This window comes from Talpa europaea (genome assembly GCF_964194135.1).
Source record: "Talpa europaea genome assembly, chromosome: 4".
Classification (NCBI taxonomy): Eukaryota; Metazoa; Chordata; class Mammalia; order Eulipotyphla; family Talpidae; genus Talpa; species Talpa europaea.
Window position 1 is genome coordinate 111,554,566 of NC_140070.1, and position 23,055 is coordinate 111,577,620.

The window sequence follows — 23,055 nt, forward strand, 5'->3', positions numbered from 1 at the left end:
CATAGAGCTAAGTGCTCCTAAGTTTCATTTTACTCAAAGAAGATTGAGTCTATGAATGGATATCTCAAATTTAGTCCCGATTTCAAATACAGAACTGTTTTTGTACTCTCAGATTTCATAGAAGAAATTGTCAAGGTTGAAAAAAATTAAAATGAAAATTAATTTTGAACATCAGTATTTACAGTAAAAAGTGAAACATGATATAAATATCTGTAACCTTCTCTGAGTCTCAGCTCCTCTGCTAACACTTCAACTGTACATCCAGGAATTGAAGCCAATGTGAATTGCCGAGGGTCACACTTTGGTTCCTCATTTTCTTGCCTGCAGTCCAGTGTTTTTTCCATTGTGTTTATGCTTTTTAAATTCTGTTTGTTATTATTTAAACTCACATAATTATTTGTTTAAATGAAATTTTACTTGAGATCACAATGTTGCAAGGGCTTCTCTTTGGATTGGAGTCATTTTTCTCAATGTGTGGTCTCCAAAATTGCAGAAAAGGGTCAGAGGGAAGATGTTAGATGAAAATCTTTCTTTTTTTAACTGGGCCAGGACTGGATTTGGATGTCACTTCCACCCACATCAGTCTTCCGGCACTTGTTGCATGACCTACTACATTGGTAGGAGCTAGCAAACACAATGTTGAGTGTGCCCAGAAAGAAAATGAAACTCATTGATGCTGCAGCAGTTGATTTACACAGTAAATCCTTTTACATTTACAATTAGATGAAACCAGAGCAGCTACACTTTATCTTCCAGAGCTCCCCTATTTTATCCCTGCACAATGTGCGTGCCATATCCCACCTACCTGAAGAATCCTGAGTCTTCCTGTATCATGCAATTCAAGTGTCACTTGGGTGCTTTTTTGGGGAAAAAAAAGTCTCTTTCTTTGCAGGAGAGTTACAGTACAGGAGTCAAACATTATGAGGCTGATGACTTTGTGCTGGCTATCAAGTACTTCGAACAGGCTTTAAGAGAATATTTCAATGAAGAGATGGAGTGTCGAATCCTGTGTGAGGGGCCTCAGAGATTTGAAGAGTATGAATATTTAAGGTATAAAGGTGGTCTCTATGAAGCCATTGCAGGTAAAGATTATTTTTTCCCCTTTATGTGTTTCCCTATTATAGAAATAGTTTGTGTAACCTATAGAAGTAACACCAATACGTAGAAGTACATATTATAAAAAGTAAAAGATTTGTATCTATCTATCCTATCTTATCTGACATAGATAAATTTACCGATTTTAAATTTTGGTATTTCTGCCCCCAAACCTTCCCAGGTACATATGTAAATATTTATGTATTTATTTATTATTACTGTTTCATTCTTTGTAAAATTAGACAGTTTTACAGCATAATTTTCAGTGTAGTTTTGTTTTATTTTATGCTTAACAATATATTGTGGACTTCTTGTCATGTAAGTATATCTAGATCTACCTTACTATTTGCATAATGTTCCATTTTATGGGGACAGCATAATTTGTTGAATAGTTCTTTATGGATGTATATTACAGCATTTTTTTATTATTATAAATAGTATAATAGTAAACTCTTTTTGTAGTCTCAATTACTTAAAATAGCATTATATATAAGGAAATTTAATATGTTACAAAATGGCATTTTAAATAGTAGATAAAGTACATTATACATTAATGGGGAGATTGGCTAGTTAACTATTATGATGGGAAGTGATTTCTGTCCTCCACACAGATAAAAAGCACAGAGGGCCTCCCCTGGTGGCGCAGCGATTGAGTGCTGGGCTGCGAAGCTGCCCACAGCCTCTGCAGTGCCGGTTCAATCCCCAGCTGCCGGCGAGGGTCCCGCATGGCGCGCAGATCTCTCCTGCAGCGCCCGCTCTTCCCCTCCGCAGTGTACTTGTCACTGTTCTGCTCCCTGCTCTGGCTCTGGTGAATTCTCTCACCCTCTTGTACTTCTGACTGTACCCAGTGATTGTATAAATAAATAAATAAATCTTTTTTTTAAAAAAGCACAGAAATCTATTTATAGTAACATCAGAAGAGTGAAAAAATAAAACTGTTAAATGAATATACTGGCAAATATTTGGATAATAGTACAAGAGGAAAAGCTCTTCTTAGCATGACAAAAGATAAGAAAAATAAAGAGATAGTCTTCATAAAATTTAAAATTATAAAAAATGCATTACAACAAGCAGATTTAAAATAAGTGGAAAAATGCAAAAATGTTACAAATAGTTAATATTTTTAATATTTAAATGGACCATATAAATCATTAATAATAATTATCATAAGTAATAATAATTTATTTCTTGTTAAGTGGAGTTATTTGCCTTCATTGCTGTATGTACTGTTCATTTAATTACCGGTTTCATCGCTGTTCTACATTTCAGTTACTCTCTGTATACTACATTGAAAACAGGCAGACTTTTCTTTTTTTATGCTTTGGTATCTTGTGCTCTTGTGAGACATGTGCCCTCACTACAGCCCTAAATTCACCTCTACATTTGCCTCTAGCACTGGCCATTAAACAATATTGGCAAATATCCTAGATCTGGTTTGGGAAAATTGACGATTTCCCATATTAACATTTCGTGATTTGCTTGAGTTACCATACCACAGACTGCTGATTGGTGGAATTCTCCTCACTTAGATCCTTCAATACCTAACACCCTACCTACCATCACCATTATCTCCACGTTCAATAAAGAAAGGTGATTTTAAAAATCTCAGTCACTGAAGTTCAAACCAAATGCTATGTATTACAGGAACATAAGTCTTCTCAGTAATTTTATATATCTGATTTATTAAAAGAAAACTTTTTAAAATATCCCTATGTGTTTTACATCTCAAATGTATTAAAAACATATTAATTGCACACTACCATTTGATATAGAAAGGAGGCAAGGAATACAACTAATTAAGTGTGATATTTTAACTCACTATGCAAATTCTTTTTTTAGAAATTTTTTAAAAATTTATTTATTTATGCATACAAGAACTGGGGTACAGGCCAGAGGTGTGGGAGATGAGAGGATTCACCAGAGACAGAGAGGGGAACAAAACAGGCAGGTTGACTGAAATACATTGCTGAGAGGAGCAGCGGGCGAGTCAGGAGAGGTCTGCTGTGCCATGTGGGTAGCTCCCTGACTGGTCAGGGGATCAAACTCATGCTGCACTGGCTGCCGACAGCTTCATAGGTTGCGTCTTCACTCCTTGTGCCACCAGGGAGGCCCACTATGCAATTATTAACTGTTTTAAAACTGTTCTAAATTAGGAGGAAAACTAGCTTTTAAAACACGAATGTATTTGGAAAGCCAAAATAGTGAAATTTTAGTCTTAGAAGAACATTAATAATTAGAGAAAATTACAAATGTATTCTGAATGCATTTATTTACTATTGGCTGTGCTTAGAAGCTCCAAAGGATGTCATTTTGTCACTCTCATTTTGCTATTTATATCTTGCTTTAAAAAACATTTCATTTTTTAGGCTCTTAATAGGTGTGATTCCCACCTTTTCCTCTGACTTGTCATGTGGAATTATAAGTCAGGAGGCATGCAAGTGCCAGTTAACTATGAGAACACAGTTGAGGGTTGTTAGTTGTTGTTTTCTTAAGAAATAAAACAGCCAGCTATTTATTTCTAAAATGCTAATCACATAAACAAACTTATTCTTCCCCTCACATCCCCCGACTGGAGGTAAGAACCATTGCACTGTAGGGATTCTATTAGCTGTGCTATATTAGATTGAGTTGGCCAGGTTGTGTGAAAACTGGCACATTTTCTTATGTACCAGAAAATGTACTTTTCCTTCCTGTTGTGTTTTGGGGTCTCTCTGCAAGGTCATTGAGACACAAGCCAAAGCCTGCCTAACAGAGAACCTTTGAAAGAAGGCAACTATGGTAAATTAAACCGTTCAGTCATGAAGTCACATATTTCCATCATCGTCCTCATGGGAACTCACTCAGTACAAGCATGAATGAAATATTTTCTTTCTAGAAAAGACTGAAGTGACTCCATCTTCATTGTAAAAAAAAAGACACAAAATGTAGGAAAGTGTTCTATTCTCTGGTGTTACCCTCTTGTGTTTCCTCAGCTCATGATCAGTGGCAGAGAGCTAAAGGGAACAACGCAATCTTTGGATTTCAAGATCCTTGACTATTTGGAAACCAGAAAATTAGGGACACTAGAAAGGGGAACAGAGAGAAGGAGGCAAAGTGCTTCTTCAAATTCTTCAGCTGGGCATGGGTGGGATTATGTGGCCTGGGTCACTTTTGGGGGATATGGAAGAAAGGATTCACAGGAAGTAAAGAGTACAGAATGGAACACCAGGAGCCCCAAGATTTGAACTCCACTATCACTCTGTGACAAGGGGGATTGGCAAGTCTTACTTTCTTTGTGAAAAGGTTTTCTGGTCATGAAATAAGAATAATAGTTTTGCTGTCATAGTACAGGGGGGTGAGAATGTCCTGTGTAACTAGGGTCTGGACAGCAGGCAGACAAGAGGAACCCACTTTTGTCTTCCAGATCACTACATCCAGGTGTTGGTTTGTCAGCATGAATGTGTGAGGGAACTTGCCACCCGCCCTGGCCGTCTCTCACCGATTGAGAATTTTCTCCCCCTGCATTATGACTACCTACAGTTTGCCTACTACCGAGGTAAAGCGTGGATCATCCATGATACTCTGGGGGTAATCTGGTGGTGTCAATCATTACAAGCATTGAATTTTGATGATTTAGTCTTCTGTATTCTTTAGTTTGCCATCAAATCAATGGGGGAGGGGATATGCATTTTCTCTTTCATCTCATATCACTGTAGCTCAATATGAGAACAGAAGGTGAAAGTACAAGTGGATAAAAGTGGTAATGCCTGAAAGTTACACTAGACTGACATTTTATATGATTTTTAAGTTTAATGTATTCAATTTAATTTTAAAAGACAAAGTATTCATTAATTCCTATGACATAAAAACCCACCTTTCCTCTTTTACTCAACAAGCCAATTTCATGCCCTAGAACAGTTTTTTTTTTTTTATTTATCTTGTTAGGTACACATATACTACACACACACCCCTTCAGACACACATACGCATTCTGACTTACCTTCCCCACTTGTACACAGAAGATCACATATTACTTACACTGTCTTTTACCATATTTTCTTCACTTAATACAACTTTTTAATAGGTTGGACTTATGAAGTTACCTTTTAATTAATTCAAAAATGGTCACATTTTGGCAGTTTTATATGGCTTAACCTTTTTATAACATGTCAGAAACAGAGATCTTCCTCATTAATTTTCCTTTATATCTCCATATTATTATATAATTCATTTCATGTGTCTCCATGCTGATGGGCATTGTGTTGCTTCTTAACTTTTAGCTATCACAATCAATAGTAAAATGAAAAACACTTTAAATATGACATCTCCTATTTGCACATAAATATCTAGAATAAATTTCTGTTAAGTGCAACTACTACAAAATGTTTATTCATTTGTACTTTTGATAGATGTTTCCAAATTCCCTCCATATGGAGCATAATTTTTGTTGTCCTTCAACAAAATGTATTATCAAATTTTCAGACTTTCCCCATTAGATGAAAGTTGATCATTTCAATATGGCTTTTGGATCCATTTATCTTACCGAGAAAGAGAGTGCGCATCTTACTTATGTTTAAAAGCAATTAATAAAATTTAGATTGCTGAGATTAGTCTTAAATAGACTGGTGTCAAATTTAGTACAAAAAACAGAATTCACTTTCCAACAAATACCTTCAGGTGGAAACTTTTGAAAATGTATGCAACACATCTAGCTCTGCAGCCGACCAAGAGTAGTATCTTTTGAATACCCAAAATTGAGTCCTTCCTTTTATCTGCAACTATTTCTGCTTACACTACTTAACCTCACCCCGTCTTCCCTCATATTGACATTTACTACTGGCCTCTCATAGATATGTGGAAGTAGCTATTAAAAATCCTTTTAGGCAAACCTAAGCTGACTCAAATGCTGCAACTCCTTGGTCTTTCAGTTGGTGAATATGTGAGAGCATTGGAGTGTGCTAAGGCTTATCTTCTACTCCATCCGGATGATGAGGATGTCCTAGACAATGTCGATTACTATGAGAGTCTGTTGGAGGACAATATTGACCCAGCATCCATTGAGGCCAGAGAGGTGAGACCAATGTTCTGAGAGAACTATTTTGCTCGGTACTCTGGTGGAGCTGGTAAAACTATAACACTGCCGTTAAAGAGCTTTAACAACTTAGTAAAGACTCTACAATTCAATTATTTTCAACTTAATTTTTTTTTCTATTCTTCCTCTTCCCCTGCTGTCTGCCTTAGATCAATGGTCAGCTTGCAAGTTTTGTCTTTTTCCTGACCCTATTGTTTGTTTCTCTATATTCTACCTGTAAGTGAAGCCATCCAATATTTCTCTTTTTCTTCTGACTTATTTCATTGAGCATCATCCCTTCCAGCTCCATCCATGTTGCCTCAAATGGCATGAGTTGATCTTTTTAGATCATTGAGTAGGATTCCATTATGTATATATACCTCATCTTCTTGATCCACTTATCTGTTTTGGGGCATTTAGGATGTTTCCATATTGTAGCTATTGTAAGTAGTGCTACAATAAACATAGGAGTGCAGGTTTTCTTTTACATCAGTATATTTGTGTTCTTTGGATAGATTCCTAGAAATGGAATAACTGGATCATATGATAGGTCCATTTTTAGTTCAACTTGGTTATTAATGCCAAAAGCATATTTTTTTTCTCATATGTGCTAACTTGTGAAAATCTGTTGAGCTGGAGACAATTTTTGCAACTCTGGATTTTGTTTTTTTAGTTCCTTTTCTCTAATGAAAACTATATCCACTTGAGCATTTATCATATCTCTTAACTGTTACTTAAATATAAATTTGCTTTCATTTTTTTTCTCTAGGATATGGCCATGTTCGTAAAACGGTATAAACTGGAATCACAACTCATAAAATCAGCTGCAGAGGGGCTGGGATTTTCATACTCTGAACCGGTAAGGGGGAAGAAGAAAGAAGAATTTTTTTTAAACAGTGTTGCAGTGTTCGTCTTATGATATTAGTCCTTAGCCACATTTTGTGAAGATTCTGATTCCTTACTTTGCATTAACAAAAACTGTAGTGGGAGGCATTTTTACTCATTGTATGTGATGAACTTTAGAAGACTTTAACAGTTTTCCGTTATCACTGAAGTTCAGTCAAAAGCAAATATATATGGATAGAAGTATTTTGTATATGATGCATTTCCTTTAAGATTGTTTCATTTCCTAAATACTATATACAACATTTTTATTTCCTCTCAAATATTTAAAATATGAAAAGACTTCAAACAGAACAAAATCAATCATAATTGTACTATCCATCATGCTGTCTTTTCCCGATTTTTCTATGTTGTTTTATAAACATTTTTCATATGAAAATGTATGCATTTTCAGAATTGCTACTATGGTATAGATTTTTCCTATGAATTTTACTTACTTATAATAAGATATTTCTATATTCCTGCAACTCTTAAAATTATTATTAACTAAATCTATAAAGTTGATCTGCAATAAATATGTTACCACTTCTGCTGCTGCTGAACATTTATTTCTGATTTATTCTACCATTCTAATAAACTAAGCATTTTTCTCTCTATTAAACTCTACCCTTTGAATAAATTTCTAGAAATGGGATTATTCTGCCGTTAAAATGTTTTGAAGTTCTTGATGTTTCTTTTCTAAGAGAGTTTTCAATTCCCAGTAATGTACCACTTCTAGTGTCCAGTCTACCACAAGCATCTCAGCAATGAGAAATAAAATTTTAAAATCATTTCTGTTGCTCATATAGCATAAATAAAATGGTACATTATTGTTTTAATTCATATTGCTTTGATGACCAGCAAAAATAAAGTTTTGTGTTATTAATTTTCCCTTAATTTGAATTATCTGGGCCTGCTTTTTATTCATGTATGTGGTTGCTATATAAGTTCTTTGGTTGCTATATAAGTTCTTTATATAAAGTACATTTTAATATGCTTTTTAAAATACTGTATGTTATATATCCTTTGTAATACTGTCTTATTGTATCATTTTTTATTGAAGTCATTTCATATACAATACTATCTATGATTTAGGGATAGATTTTCTCTTCTTCAGATATATGTTACTGGACTAGGCACCGCAGTATCCCTAGTCCTCCAACAGAGTTCATTGTGCCCCTTTCCCCAAATTACCCTCCACCCTCCCTCTCAGGTAGCCTCAATTCTGTAATCATATTTGTAGGGTTGGTTGGTCTTAGTCATATATTTTTTATTGGCATGTTTTAAAAATTAACATAATGTATTCTTTCTAATATAACATTGTAAATATGTTTATATCAATCCTACTAATTATTATTAATTTTTTAATATATTTTTTAAAGATTTATTTATACAAGCACTGGGTACAGTCAGAAGCTCAGGAGGGTGAGAGAATTCACCAGAACCAGAGCGGGGAACAGAACAGGCAGACTGATGAAATACACTGCTGAGGGGAGCAGCAGACGCGGCAGGAGAGGTCTGTCGCGCCATGTGGGACCCTCACCGCTGGCCGGGGATCAAACTGGCGCTACAGAGGCTGCAGACAGCTTCGCAGCCCAGCGCTCAACTGCTGTGCCGCCAGGGGAGGCCCACTAATTATTTTTTTTAAATCCCAGGAAATTCCAGAAAATTTCACTTACTTTATGCTCCTGTACAGATAATTACTCCTTCTGGACTTTTTGTTTATTGATTTTATTCATAAAGCATAAAGGGTAGGACCTTAATGGTCTTTTTAAATTGTCTTTTCTGGGCCTCCCTGGTGGTGCAGGGGGTTTAGATGCAGCCTATGAGGCTGTCTGCAGCCACTGCAGCATGAGTTCAATCCCCCACCAGGGAGCTGCCCATGTGGTGCAGCAGACCTCTCCGACTGGCCTGCTGCTCAGCAGTATATGTCAGTTAGTCTGCCTGTTCTTTTCCCCGCTCTTACTCTAGTGAATTCTCTCACTCCTGCTGCCCTCCACACCTCTGGCCTGTACCCTAGATCTTGTATATATGAATAAATAAATCTTTAAAAAAATGTTAAAAAAGTGTCTTTTCCACATTAAATTCTAAATCACTTTCTTGAACAAAACAACGGATGGCTATGATAATTCCATTATATTATTTTTATCTATTTATGGATCATTTTGTTTATTTCCAAAATTATAGCAACCTTAGCCTTTCTTTTTATTAATACTTGTCAAATAGGAAAATATACTGTATTTTTAGAGAATATGTTAATTTCCTAATATTTTAGGTCTTTGGAGTGTTCTAAGTATATATTTTATCTCATTTCTATAGATGATTTCTTAGTACCAAACCATTGATATTTTTATATTTTCTTTTAATTTAAAACAGAATTATTGGATCCGATATGGAGGACGACAGGATGAGAATCGGTGAGTTCTTTATTCAGTACAAAAACTTTTGTATTTTTGAATGAGAAGAAATACTTAGAATTCTTTGAACTGTTAGGAAGTTATAGAAAATAGGACAACAGACAACAGGACAATAGACAACAGACAATGATGTAACTAAAAGACTTCCAAGTAGGGGGGAATTGGGAATCCCTTATCCCCCATCACTCCTGTGTGAACTTGAGTAATTTATGTACCTCTGTGGATTGCATGCTTTTTCTTAAATTCAGAGGCTGAATCCGGTCATTTCTTAAGGCTAAGCAGGTGATTCTAGGTCAGAGAAAATTGCATAGTGTTTTGACTTATTAATAGACTAAAACTGAAATTTTCTTGTTGACACTGAGTTCCCTTACTGCATTTATTTGAAAGCATGAGACTCAAAAAGTTTTAAAATATTAGGTGTCACTAACTTAATCAGAAATTAAACGAACTCATTTTTTACATGATAGACGTTAGAGGTCAATTTGCATGTTATGAGCAGTTCTAGGAATCACAAGGTATTGGAGTTACATGTTTGAGATCATGTTATATTCATTTTCAAAGGTTAACTGTGATCTTGAAAATGCATATAGCCTACTTAGAACCTCACCGTAAGGGACTGGCAGATCTAGCACTCTTTCTGTCTTCACACACACACACACACATATATATATATATATATATATATATATATATTCAAAATCCTGTGGTCTTTCAGTCTATCACTTGGTTTCAAGGACTCCACACACGGAGAGGCTTAAAACCATTGTAAGAGATTCCAAAATATATATGCACATTTGGATTATTCAGTGTTTGCATATTGTAAGGATATATTGTGTTTTTCAAAGTTTGACACAGACTTGTAATTTTTTCTCAGGGTCAAGAGCCACAACACTAGAACACTATATTTCAATTCAACCACTGTTTAGTGATGTTATCTATGTTCAAGTCATAATATGACACTCTGAGCATTATACAGATGAATGGCATAATTTTTTCCTGCTCTGTTGAGATTCAAATTCTAACCTCAGGGGGTTAAGTTATGAATACAATTAACTGTAATAAACATTGTGATGAAGACTTAATAATTGAGATAGAGAACACTAGCTAAGGAAATAGATGAGAACTTCATGGAGACAATGATTCTAATTTGTTCCTGAAAGACACATGAACTTGTGTACAACAAAAACATGATATAACCATTTGTCTTAACTTCACACTATCTCAGTAAGGGAATTTTGCCCTTAAACATTTGTATTCAATGGGGAATTGCTATTTCAATTTTTTTGAATGGGCAGGGTCCCTTCAGGAGTGAGCACAGAAGGTGCAGAAGTTCATGGATTGTCAATGGGAAAAAAATCATCATCCAAGATAGAACGAGACCTCAGAGAGGGTAAGTATCTGTGCATTTTTACTCTTTGAAGTAGGGGCAGGAGTTTGGGACTTGGCTGGCTCTTATCCAGATCAAGGCAGGACCAACCTTTCTTGGAATATGAAGAATATAACTAAGATACTGGAGTCTATAAAAGTCTGAAAGCAAGAATTAAAATCAAGAATGTCTCATTTTATGTCATTACCTTTGATTCACTATAAAATTCTCCAGAGTAACGCCATTTGTTTACCGCGGGAATCGTGAGCTAGGCAGAGACTGTGTGGCCATCAACATCTTCACTTCAGTACCTGATGCCTCGAAAGGTTATAAGGTTTCCCTCTGTCACACAAAGTGAGTGCAGACTGGACAGTGTGGAACAGACCGTTTAGCAGGAGAACCTGTAAAAACAGGTCATGGGGGGCTTTAGGTTAGTTAACCTAACTTGCTTAGCACATAGATTTGAGTAGGGCTTTGAGATATCAGTAGAATTTAGGGTGAATTGACAGTGATGTAGAGGAAAACATTCTAGAGGATGAAATAAATGGGGCAAAGAACTAGCAATGGAGAGAAGATGCACAACAGGATGTGCCTGCTTACTTAAGGTCAAAACTGGAGCAAGGTCAATGTCGTCTTTAAATAGTCAGTAATAAACTATTAGCAATAGCAGTAGTAATGGAAGTAGTTATATCAAAGTTATTATTAATTCTGTATACTTTATCAATTTGCAAAAAATGTACATATAATTCATTTTAATACTGCCATTAACTCATAGAAAAATTATCTCCAATTCATAAGCAAGAAAATAGTTACTCGTGCTTGCTTCGGCAGCACATATACTAAAATTGGAACGATACAGAGAAGATTAGCATGGCCCCTGCACAAGGATGACACGCAAATTCGTGAAGCGTTCCATATTTTTAGCAGCACTGTTTACAATAGCTAAGCGTTGGAAACAGCCCAAATGCCCAAAAATAGATGACTGGATCAAGAAGATGTGGTACATATACACCATGGAATATTACTCAGCATTCAAAAAAGATAAACACGTGCAATTTGCAGCAACATGGATGGCAGTGGAAGGGATCATGCTCAGTGAAATAAGCCAGAAAGAAAAAGAAAAATACCGGATGGTCTCACTCATAGCAGGAATCTAGAAAACTTAAATAAGGGGCCAGGAAAATGAATAACTATAAGAAAGTGAAAATCAAAATCAACAAAAAATTATGAACCAGAGACACTTTGTGGGGGGTGGGGGGTGGGAGGGGAGGATTGGGGTCAAAATGGGGGGGGTTGCAATTGTATGGGGAATATAAAAATAAAATCTATTATTTAAAAAAAAAGAAAAAAAAAGAAAATAGTTACTCACAGATATGTAGTGATTTTTCCAGTCTCGACAACTCATAAAGGATTGAGCAGGCATTTGAACACAGACCTTTAAATCCAAATTCCATTTTCTCTTCCTTTTTGTCACCTAATGCTTAGACATAAGTTTGTCTTGATATCCAAAATGGACTCCCCATTGATTAAGTAATCACAAGACAAGAAGTGTCCAAAAACCTGCAATGGGATGAAGCACAGCATTCCATACCCCAACAAGAGAGCTTGTCAGTGTGTTCCTCTAGATGATTTGAAAATTTCTGGCTCCCTATAACTCTCTCATTTCCCAGCCCTTTCCTTCCTTAGTTTGAAGTCAGTTCAAGGAAGTAAACAGGATAATATGCTCATCTAATCTGACCTAGACCTCAGTTCATAGCCACAAAGCCAGGCTGTTTTACAGTGCCAGAGAATTCCATGGTCAGCCAGAGTTCACAGTGCTTTTTAAGCCAGGAAAATCACCCAGGAAGTACATGCCAATAAGCCAGGACTTTGCTGTGAAGGTTTGGGAAACTCCAGAAGAACTGCCAAATTTCAGGGCATTTTTTTTTCTGGCAAGCAGGGAATCTGATATGTAGCAACTGGCTAGCAAGACTAATGGGGTTAGTAGAAAAAAAGACTACACATGATGCACAAATATGGCTGCATTACCAAATTCAACTATTTCTGCAGAATTCCCTTAAATTGGCTAGTGTATCTTAGAATATTCCCCGGGAACCCACTAGAAAGCCTTTGGTACAGTCATTAGAGATCTAAATAAGGTCTAAATTAAGAACAGTGGTAGACAGAGGCAAACTTCCCAACCAGAAAACATTTCACATCTTAGTCTGGCTGAAAACAGATGTCAGAATAGAATATATTTCAGTTTTTCTCATCTTACACAGAGAGATTGTCATCTACTCTGGTTACCTAACAGTGTGTCGTCATATTCATATTGGACAGCTCCCAAGGATTAAGATGGGAGTAAGCCTGGGCTATATGCCAGTCAACTTACTGAAAACATCTGCCACTTACTTATCCATTCTCTTTTCAGCCACCCATTTTCCAAAGGCCCTACTCAATAATAATCCCTAAGTTGTTGGGGCTATAGGAGAAGTAACTTTGAACATAGAATCAGGATGCCTGGTTTTCAAGATTGCCTTAGTCTGATGTGCTCTGCAGTTATGGAAATCTAAAGCCATCTCTCTGGACCCTATTATCCTCATCTGTAAAAGAAGGATAGTAACTCTTTAGTGAGGAAGAATATGAAGTCTTGTGTAGACTGTAAAAGGATGTGCTCATTTAAGGACTTTTAGTCTACAAACTGTTTTCATGACTTGTAAGATGTGATATTTATGGTAAAATGGTTCTTCTTGCCATGAGCCACAGGCACAGAACATAAAGAAGCATTTTCCTACATAATGCCACTTTATTGCAGAGGGAGAATTAGAGCTAAGCACATACTTTATGAATGAGAGAATTAAATTGTTTAACTAAATCTCCTTGGGCTGTGGTTAGGAGTTGGCTAACGCCATCAAATCCAGTCCCCAGCAACCGCAACTCTTTGAACTACATTTTTATTTTTAATGTTTTTCTCTTTCTGGTGTGCTACTAGTCATTTATAGGCTGGTAGACTTGCTTTTTTGAATGACAGACTTTTTTTCTCCTTTCTGTTGGTTAGTGGGTAGTTAGTTGGTAGTTGTTTGTTAAGTGTATGTGTGGGAAACCTCTGTATGAAATTCTATGCTTAGTGGTGTTTGTGTTAGCTAAATGAGGGGCAGATTTCTAGTATACATTCTGCCTGAACCTGTTAGGGTTTAGGCATTTGAAACTCCATGTTGTGATCTATTTCTTCATCTGATCTTTGTATGTTATTTTTGAAGATTTGAGGGGTATTATCAATGTCATTGTAGCTCTCTTACATATACACTGTTACGCCACATGCTTATAAGATGCCTCATTCAGAATTTGCATCTGTGTTCATCAGGGGTGTTGTCAGTAATTTTCTTTTTTTGTGTGATGTCTTTGTCAGGTTTGGTATCAGAGTGATGTTGTCCTCATAGAATGTATACAATTCTATGGAAGAGTTTGAGAAGAATAGATATTAGTCCACCTTTGAAGATTTAGTACAACTCAACTGGTGATACTGTCTGAGTTTGGGCTTGTGTTTTGGGGAAGGTTTAATTTTCTTGCTAGTGATTAGTCTGTTCAGGTTTTCTATTTCTTCCTGATTCTGTCTGGAGGGTTGTAGATTTCTAAGTATCTGTGCATTTCATCTAGCTCATTGAATTTGTTGGCATATAAATACTCATATTTACCTCTCACGAACTAATGTTTTCCTGAAATGTCTGTTATAACTTCTACTCTTCCATTTACGAGACTAGTGATTAAAATTTTCTCCTTTTCTTTCTAAATGAGTCTAGTCTGTTTCCATAGCTTTCTGAAGTTTTTTTTTTTTAAATCTCCTCTATTGATCTTTTTGAATCTTGCAATTCCCTTATTTTCTTGTTTAAATTTTCAATTTCTAATTTCTATTCATTAATTATATTTTTCATGACATTCATTTTTCTCTGAATTTTCTTACATTTGTTTAAATTTCTTTATTATGGTAATTTTTAACTCTTTGTTTAATAGGAAAATAAGATATTCCAAAATTTTGTGGTTGGGTTCTAGAGAATTATTCTTTCCTTGTGGTGTAATATTCCCTTTAGGTTTTAAGTTGCCCATTGTTGTGGGTTTTTGTCTTCCTCTTTTTCTGTTTTAGATATTCTCTCCAGGAGTTTTACACTCTCCAGAAATAGCAAATGAGGGCGTCAGGGGAAACCTGAGAGAGCACAGTGGAGGAAAGCAGGTGTTGCAGAACTGCAGTTCTCTTAATTTTATTTTTATTTTTAAAAAGATTTATTTATTCATGCATATGAGAACCGGGGTACAGGCCAGAGATGCAGAGGGTGAGAGGATTCACCAGAGACAGAGTGAGGAAAAGAACAGGCAGACTGACTGAAATATATTGCTGAGGGGAGCAGTGGGCGAGACAGGAGAGGTCTGCCACACCATGTGGGTATCCCGCTGGCTGGCCGGGATTGAACCCACGCTGCAGAGGCTGCGGACAGTTTCACAGCTCTGTGCTCAACCACCTGTGCCACCAGGGAAGGGGAGGCCCTTAATTTTTTTTTTTTAATCCTAGTGTTTCCAAAATACTTTTCATTAAGAAATAATTTTTTTAACAAAATCTTTTCTGTAAAACAGAGTTAGAGAAATGCTAGATGATAGAAAAAAATATAGATATTTGTTTATATAGATATTTTGTTTATTCAATGAAACGTTTGGTACTAAAGTAGGGAACTTGTGGATATATTCGTGGATTCCAGGAAATTCTGTATTTATTTATTTTGATGACAACTTAAAAAAAATGAAGAGGGACAACTAGTGGCACATCTGAATTGACCACCTTATAGTCAAGTACTGTCATGAGGTGTCATCACTTAGTGGTTTCAGGTGCAGTTACTCTCACTTTGACAATATTTAAGAATATTTTAGTGGTTGAAGAATGAAAGATTGAAGTAGGACTAATAAATAATATATTAGGACCAGATGGAGGACAAATTTTTTCTTGATACACTAAGATTTTGCAGTAGTTTCAAAGGAGAAAAGTTGTAGTAGAATGAGTCATCAAACACCAAAACATTTCTGAAGAACTGGGGCCAGATCAGTTAGTAGGAATATTCATGCAGAATGTAGCTTCTCAGTTTCTACAAAACAACATTAACCATTTCATTAATATAATCAATTTGAATTTTGTTGGTTTTATGATCTTGCTTTTTTAATTCTTGTAAATTAATTTTGTTATTATACTTTTCTGAAACTGAAAATAAATACTGTAACCATGTTTTATGAGGCAAATGTTGAAGCAAAATTACGGTAAAGATAACATCAACATTAGAGCTCCTTAGGGAATTTTGGCTTTAGTAGATAACCATGCATTACTCAAGACTGAAGAACATTGTCTCTTTATTTTAATATTCCATTAATCATAGGCTGTAGTACTCTTTTATCCTGAGTTAACCAATAAACACTTAAAGTTGTTCCCTAACTTGACTAATCCAATTTAAAGAGATAAAGCAGATATCAATTTCAATAGTTTTTTGTGCCTTCAACCAATGTGTTTTATTTATTTGTGCATACAAGAGCTGGGGTGTGGACTAGAGGTGCGGGGTTGGGAGGGTGAGAGGATTCATCAGAGACAGAGCGGGGAGCAGAACAGGCAGATCTACCGAAATATACTGCTGAGGTGAGCAGTGGGTCAGACAAGAGAGGTCTGTTACACCGTGTGGGTTAGCTCCCCGTCCTGGGATCGAATTTGTGCTGCAGTGAATGCTGATAGCTTCATAATGCTGAGACTTAATCCCTTGCTCCACCAGGGAGGCCCCCAACCAATGTGTTTTAGACCAGTGTGTTGGTGATCATTACCACTGCTCACTGAGAAGGCGAACTCCCTCACCTCAGCCCCTCCTGCCCTCATGGCGAGCTGTTATTGACAGGCACAAACCAGGTCCATAAGGAGTACTGTTTTTCTTTTCTGCTCAGTTTTCTGGTTCAAAATGGTTTCACTGTGCTACATATGAAGAATTCCTCATAATCAGAGGCTTTATCCTTTGGTCTATTTGGGAGGAAAGGAACTTGTCAGGTCTAGATTTTGTAATTTCACCTCCTAAAATATGACCCCAGATCAACATCCTCGGAAGAATTGTAGGTTCTGTTTGGGAGAGAGCTGTTGTATACAGGAATGTCTACTATTGCTCATACCTCCCCCAATAAAGGTTGATATAAAGATTACCCCAGAGTTCCCACTTCAGCAGCACATACACTAAAATTAGATTGATACAAAGAAGATAAGCATGGCCATGCACAAGGATGATATGCAAACCTATTATTATGGTGAAACTTGTTAGTCAGTCATGTGCCTTTTTACTTAATCCACGTTATGGTTATTAACTTTCTAAATTTGTGACTTGTTTCTGCATTTCAAATGTTTGAGAGGTAACAGGAAAGACAATGTGCTCTGTACTTTCAGGCGGCCCCCTGCTCTATGAGAACATCACGTTCGTCTACAACTCGGAACAGCTGAATGGAACTCAGCGGGTTCTCCTGGACAATGTCCTATCTGAAGAACAGTGCCGGGAGCTTCACAGCGTGGCCAGTGTGAGGACTCGAGAAGGGAGCAGCCTGACCACACTGGCCTGGCGTGAGCCTGGACATGCTATGGTCTATGTCTCATGTGGAGTCAGGGACAGGACCTAAAATTTCACTTTTTTGAGGAGAGGGCATTCATTGTAGAGTTACTTGGAGTTGGATGCTTTCACTGTGGTCCAGATTCACTTGCTATGTCCAGATCTGGAATAACTGGTTGCTTAATTCTCAGGACAATAGCCATTTAGCATGTGTCCTGCCTATCCTATGAAGTCATGGGGAAAAATCCCCTTATTTTAATAAATAATTGATGGATGTATTAATCACTGATAGTCTATATATTTCTATAGAAAGTGGTAATATTTATAATGAAAAAATAGAATGAAAGTTAAATAGAAGGATATCTTGATTGGAAGAATTAATTATACCAGGATTCTAGAATAAATTGGGGATAGTTCTGAGTACTGATTTTGGTGTTCAGATTTCTGGCAGTCGCAGCAGAAAGGGAGACCAGATGAATACATAGTTATCATTACTAAAGTATGTTCTGATTTTTGCTTCCAGGGAATTATGCATGTTGGTGATGGATACAGAGGAAAAACTTCACCCCATACACCCAATGAAAAATTTGAAGGTGCAACTGTCCTGAAAGCACTCAAAGTAAAATCTTTTTAATTTGAATAATATCTGAAATGTTTTCACAGTAAAATTTTGTATTCAGGATCTCATTTTTTTAATTTTAATTTTTGGAGCTACATTTTTGCCCTTCCATATGTATACATGTTCCACTCACCCTCCACCAGACCACCATGCCAATGCCTCATCTGCTGCCTTCCACCTGTTCCCTCTGGTGACCATTATTTTCTTTCACTGAGATTTAATCTTACTGTATTTCGCCTTTGTATTTTTTTTGTTATTTATATTCCACAGATGAGTGAAACCATATGACATGTCTCTTTCACTTTTTGACTTATTTCATTTAGCATTTTTCAATGGGGCCCTTAATTATCCATCCGGGACCTTTTGTGAATGGCAGATATGGGAAAGGGAGGAATTTAGAATACAGACCCATTAGAACAGTTGAAGAGAGCAAATATAAAATGGCATCTTCTTTATTAAAAATCCTATCATCCTCCAATCAGTTATCAATTTATCAAACTTTGTATTTCTTAAATTTGTATCTGATAAATAATGTCAACTCCCCACCCCAACCCAGTCCTCAAGAAGTTCATGGTCTAATAAGTAATTATCTGCACTGCAAGAAGTGGTGATGCAGAGGAACCAGACGAGTCTCAGCAGAGTCTTTGCAGAGAAGGGATGTGGTGAAGACTTTTAACATTCCCTCTGTGATCAGGAAGAACTTATTCCAGTGGGTCATCTTCCTAACCTAAGTCCACAAACATATGAATTCCCAGTAGCCAAGGCAGAGGTGAACATCATACATTGGCTTAAAGGTCTGCTTTTCTCAGACCCTCTTCCACCCCAGTGATACCTCATGTTCTTTTGCTTCAGTTTGGTTACGAAGGCCGAGTCCCACTGAAGAGCGCCCGTCTGTTTTATGACATCAGTGAGAAGGCTCGAAAGATTGTAGAATCCTATTTCATGCTGAATTCAACCCTGTACTTTTCCTATACACACATGGTCTGCCGAACAGCTCTGTCTGGTAAGATTCCAGGATCTGAACTTGACCCCTGCAACCCACAGTGAAATGTGGAAGAAAACAATTCAAAACAAAACTTGATTATATTTCAGGCTAGTGGTTTAGAAGAGCTCTAAATTTCCCAAATAAAAAATGCTTACTAGCTCTTATTTTTCCCTTTCCTTTTTATTTGTATTTTGGTCCCCTAAAATTCAAGAAGACCACCATGCTGCTATTTTCTCTTTCAAATCCATTTTTCCTTCTTGCTTAAGTCACAGAAAAAAAAAATTGCTTCACTGTTCTAGATTTCACATTTGGGGAAATAGGAAGCTGGAAATTATAGTCATTAGTATGTCTACAAGCATGGAGTGGAGGCAGAGAAGATGAAGGGATTGTTGAAAACAAAATGTTCTTAAACTTTTTTTGAAAGATGTATTTATTTATGCATACAAGAACTGGGGTCCAGGCCAGAGGTGCAGAGGGTGCGAGGATTCACCAGAGACAAAGTGGGGAACAGAACAGGCAGATTGACTGAAATACACAGCTGAGGGGAGCAGTGGGTGAGACAGGAGAGGTCTGCTGCACCATGCAGGTAGCGCCCTGGCCAGGGATTGAACTAGTGCTGCAGTGGCTTTGGATGGCTTCCTAGTGCTAAGACTTAACCCCTTGTACCACCAGGGAGGCCCCGCCAAAACAAAATGTTCTTAAACAGCCAGAGAACTTCCTTATTATTTATTTTCTAGATTGTTTCCTCTACACCTTCCTGAATAGACAGAATAAAGCCACAGGAGTAGGCTTCTAATATACTTGTGAAGTTTCAGCTGAATCAGATCTTTCTTTTCTTTCATTGTCATTTCATTGTCATGCTTCATGCTTTTACTGCTCCACATTCAGCACCTGTGAATGCATGGAATTTCTGTATGTTTACCTACATCAGAGAACTTTGATGGCTGAAGAGGCAAGTGTGATGTGCCACAGTTTGACATCAGGTTTGCCACAGAGAGGACTGCCCAGCCAGTCTTTCATCTGCTTGCCCTGCTGCCCTCTCCTCAAATTTGCAGGGATGTTGGCAATAGAAGATGACACTCAGATTGTCAGTTCTGCTGTTGGAGGTTACTGCCCTCCACTGCTCATTCTTCCTGTTCCCATTTTTGGCAGGTCAACAGGATAGACGAAATGACCTCAGTCATCCCATCCATGCTGACAACTGTCTTCTGGACCCGGAGGCCAACGAGTGCTGGAAGGAGCCCCCTGCCTACACATTCCGGGACTACAGGTACAGCCTGCACCTGCCTCACAGTCCAGCTTTTACCCAGCACTGTCCAAACCCACAGATACCAGAAAGCTGAGCTGTTTTGCTTGTTTTCACATTTATCTCTGTGAAGCAGGGATTCTCAAATAATCTTCTGAAGCAGCTGCCACAGCTCACAAGTACCTTTATCATCTGACATTTTATCTTCAAAACCAAGGCGTGTTTTCTTGCATCCTACTCCACCAAATGTCCATTTGTTTTAATCTAAAAAGTAAAGTTTGTTTTGTTTAATCACTTTACTTTCACAGAAAGTTATCTCTGTGGTATGTGTATCTCAGTCTGAAAACACGAGGGCCTGGTGTCGCGACACGTACAGGGGTCTAAGTCTGCATTTTATACACAAGAAACTGGAGACTCGGGAAAACAAAATTTCTTTTACAAAGACATATTTTAGTGTGTAAGGAGAAAAGTCAGGCTATTCACAATGTATATGATGGTGTGTTAATTATTACTGTGCTGTGTACAAGACATTTGATGAACACCCCTATCTGCAAGGCTAGGGAGCCTCTGGAGAAAGTACACTCTTCAAGGTCACAAATATAAAGAGAATAAAGAGACTTGTGAGCAGTGTGGATTGGCTCAAAGGGCTGGATTAAATCTAGTTATGTTTTCTTCAGCAATGTGAGGTGTGCTTTGCAATTTCACATTTTTAGCATAAATAGAATAAATAAATACTTCAGGGTTATGACCCAAACTACAAAGACTGTACTCTTAAGGTTTAATAGAATCAGCCATTTCAAGGTCAACTTCAAAAGAAACTTACTAATCAGCTTGGTCAGTTCATCGCTGTTTAGTCTTCAGTATTCCGGGATGATGTTGGGAGCATAAAACCACACAAATGGCTTTGCCTTTCTTTTTATAGTGCACTCCTATATATGAACGACGACTTTGAAGGAGGAGAATTTATATTCACTGAAATGGATGCCAAGACTGTGACTGTATGTAAACCTTTCCTTGAAAATTTATTTAGCTTTTTTAAAGGCAAAATCTCAGTCTTAGCATTTCCCAATTACTCAAAGACTGTTTGTTGGTCTTCACATATCTTAGAGCTCAAGAACTCAAGAGGTGAAAAGAGCCCCAGTAAATTTACAGATCCCAAAACAGAACCATCAAGAAAAATCATCTAGCCCATTTTACAGATAGGAAAATTAAAGAATGGCAATATTAAATTAAGAATTTGTTTATCATCGTATAGCTAGTTTTTGGAAGACTTAAAAATAGAACCTGGATCTTCTGAGTTTTTGTCAAGTGATCTGATGGAAATACAAAAACATAATTCTTAGGTCACCCAAGTCAAAGACAAGTCAAATCATTTTACAGAATAGCTTTTAGATAAGCTAGTATTATTCTCCAAGCTTAGATTGAGAATTGGCTGCCAGAACCCTCATTATCCAAATCATGATGTTATTTATGTGTGTGGGAATGTGTGAGTATGTATATGTGTGTATATATGTACATGTATGTATATATGTATGCATATAAACATATGATTATTACTGAAATAAATCTGCACTTGCAAATTGATATACAGTTGACCCTGAACAATATGGCTTAAAACTGCACTGATTCACTTGTACAAGGATTTTTTTCCTATCCACTGATTTGGCATTCATGGATTCAACCCCATATGGGTTGGTTGGATCCCTTAATGTGAAACCTGACTCTGAAGAACTCACTAATAGGTTTTACCCCAGTTTTCAACTGTACTGGCAATCAGTGCTACTAACCTCATGTTGTTCAAGGCTCAACTGTGTACACATGTGTGAGTGTTGTGTGTGTAGAGGCTTTAGATAAGACTCTAAGCACCTCTTTACATAAAAATCAAGAGTTAAAGTCAGCCACCATCTTTCTGCTGGTGGTTCTGTTCTCTTCTCTTTCATTCTCTCTTTTCGCTCTGTTGTTTCACTCTCTTTGCTCTGCTCTCTTCTGCTGGCGTCCCCGTGACACTACCCTTATAATCCCAGTCTTTCAGCCCAGGTGTATCCACTTACACATGCCCACACCCCACTCCAGGTGCCCACCATCAGGCATGCATTCAGGACCGCAGGGATCCATAATCAATCCTAATGGTGGGAGGGCAGAAAAAACTGATAATTATTTACCCTACAATACCATTCATGACATAATACTGGTGCATAAGCAGATGATGTCAAAACTATATATTACTAAGTTTAAATAGGAATGCTAATGGGATCCTGGTTTACTTTTCCAGAAGTGTTGCTATAATTAAGGGGAAAAAAAGGTATTTCATACAATTTAGCACATGTATATATGTTTTAATGCTTAAAGGTTGAATGTATTTTTTTAAATACATGATGTATTATTAAAAAATACAATACCTCACAGTTTTTGGTAAAATGTTTAAATATTAATACGAGAGCATTTTGATATTTTATTATCTGAAAAATTAAAGCAATTGATGATCCAGGTTGGAATCCAAAAAAATATATATTCCAAATTCTTGTTTTCTGCATGGCCTATGTTCATTTGATTTCTGAGCCTTGCTGACACTGAAAGGAATGTTCAAAAAAGTGCATCTCATAGGGCAGAAAAAAAAATCAGACAGGTGGTTGAGAAGATTTCTTTGTTTCTACTCCACCTAGTGGCCATAATTGGAAATACTCAACATCTGAAAGCAAGTGATGCTTACATGAATCAGTAACTCATCAATTGAAACCAAGTTAATTAGAATTCTGTGAAAACAGATAGTATTTCCGTTCTATATATCTATACTTTTAAATAAACGTG

At 36.9% G+C, this 23,055-nt stretch overlaps 1 protein-coding gene across 1 annotated transcript in view; it reads left to right on the forward strand.

Annotated features, from left to right (window-relative positions):
* Positions 1-23,055, forward strand: part of P3H2 (prolyl 3-hydroxylase 2) — a gene marked incomplete at both ends in the record, with an annotated part of 139,987 nt that overhangs the window by 106,156 nt on the left and 10,776 nt on the right. Inside the window, 11 exons of the mRNA XM_084232347.1 lie at positions 893-1,082; positions 4,499-4,630; positions 6,003-6,145; positions 6,915-7,004; positions 9,404-9,444; positions 10,740-10,834; positions 17,241-17,368; positions 17,921-18,016; positions 18,869-19,019; positions 20,154-20,271; positions 21,170-21,245. Of these exons, the coding sequence (XP_084088473.1) occupies positions 893-1,082; positions 4,499-4,630; positions 6,003-6,145; positions 6,915-7,004; positions 9,404-9,444; positions 10,740-10,834; positions 17,241-17,368; positions 17,921-18,016; positions 18,869-19,019; positions 20,154-20,271; positions 21,170-21,245 (1,260 nt within the window). The remainder of the gene's footprint in view (positions 1-892; positions 1,083-4,498; positions 4,631-6,002; positions 6,146-6,914; positions 7,005-9,403; positions 9,445-10,739; positions 10,835-17,240; positions 17,369-17,920; positions 18,017-18,868; positions 19,020-20,153; positions 20,272-21,169; positions 21,246-23,055) is intronic.